The sequence below is a fragment of the Doryrhamphus excisus genome, linkage group LG21, assembly GCF_037039965.1.
Source record: "Doryrhamphus excisus strain RoL-2023G ecotype Guam linkage group LG21, RoL_Dexc_Guam_v1.1, whole genome shotgun sequence".
NCBI classification, from domain to species: domain Eukaryota; kingdom Metazoa; phylum Chordata; class Actinopteri; order Syngnathiformes; family Syngnathidae; genus Doryrhamphus; species Doryrhamphus excisus.
In genome coordinates, this window is record NC_136377.1 from 272,090 (window position 1) to 273,529 (window position 1,440).

Below are 1,440 nucleotides of genomic sequence, written 5' to 3' on the forward strand. Positions count from 1 at the left end.
GGAACGCCGCCCCCCGCAGGACAGCCGCGGCACTGCAGCTGCCGGTGGACACGCCCCCATTCCGAAACATGACATAACCAATCTTTCTCTCTCTCTCTCTCTCTCTCTCTCTCTGGAAGCCATGACATGACACCAGTAGGGACATGCTAATAACATGTACATGCACCCACATGACACTTTTAGGGTTATGGACAACATGAAGCTCCACCTGGAAGCCCTGGGTGATGTCTGATGGTTGTTATGTATTATATATAGTCAGTCATACATATCAGTAAGCATCTTTTTTGATATCCAATGTATTTATGCTAATGTCATGCTTTAACGTATGTACAACATAGTACACATACAGTGGAATACATCACGTACTGCAATTCACACTTTCATGTGTCTTATTTCAAAATATTCCACATGTGAACATATGAAAACCTCTGATGATATTTTTGTTTACCTTGTGCCTTGAATGCGTCTGCTAATAGCTTAGCATAGGTGTATGCCCTTATGTTTTGCATATTTGAACGTTCCTAATACATTTTTTAAAAAAAACTACCACAGCACGTGACGTTGCAAAAGAGCTGTCGTAAAAATGTGCTGGAGGAAGTGACGTCGTCTCGCGCATGCGCAAGAATCATCGCGCTTCCGGTACCGAGAGCAGAGACTCCGCCATGGGCAAGAAAAGAAAGAAGTCCGCCGCCGACGTAGACGACTTTATTAGCCAAAACCGAGCCGTGGCCGACCAAGTAGAGACATACCGAGGCTACTGGGAGAGCGACAAGCATTGGGAGCCGCGGAGGGAGTTTATCCTGCGGAACATGGACCAGTATGAAGCCCAGTTGAACCAGCTGCTTTCTCTGTCGATGGTGTGGGCCAACAACGTCTTCCTCGGCTGCCGGTATGACCCTTGGTTGCGCCTTACCTGTTCCGTACCACCGCGTATCGAATGTGCTTTTCTTAAAGAGCATCGTTAGCTTGCGGGACACGTTCCTTTTTTCTGTGTCTTCCACCTTCCACCATGATATGGATTGACTTCCTCGTCGGTCACCGGCGCCGCGTGGACCCACTGCCGCCCCCTGTGTTGGAAAGATGAATTGCGTGTGCATGAGGTTCTCTCAACGCTGTCTCCCGTGTGCTTTGTGGCAGGTATAGCACAGAGCTCCTGGAAAAAGTGAAGGGAATGGCTGACGGCATCGAGGTGGAGGATGCTCCCGTTTTCACCATGAGAAATGAGATCGTGGAACAGCAACAGGTACAGCCAGGACCAGGTGCCCCGTTCTAGAATCCCTGCTGACGATGACGATGGTGTGTGTTTCTCCTGGCATTGCAGGGCAGATGACCGCTTCCTCTTGCTTTTGGAACATCCAGTCAACTACCCAGTGCTTTATCATCCATTGACTGAATTGTTAACGCTGGGTACACTTGCTGTTTTGTGACTTCATTGACTTC

The 1,440-nt window shown here is 48.8% G+C and overlaps 1 protein-coding gene across 1 annotated transcript; it reads left to right on the forward strand.

Moving 5' to 3' along the window:
* The first annotated feature begins 585 nt into the window (after nucleotides 1-585).
* Nucleotides 586-1,440, forward strand: cdkn2aipnl (CDKN2A interacting protein N-terminal like). Its single transcript, XM_058087985.2, has 3 exons — nucleotides 586-889; nucleotides 1,138-1,243; nucleotides 1,322-1,440. Exons 1-3 carry the CDS (start codon nucleotides 615-617, stop codon nucleotides 1,328-1,330), a joined length of 390 nt encoding a protein of 129 aa, XP_057943968.1. The 5' UTR covers nucleotides 586-614; the 3' UTR covers nucleotides 1,331-1,440.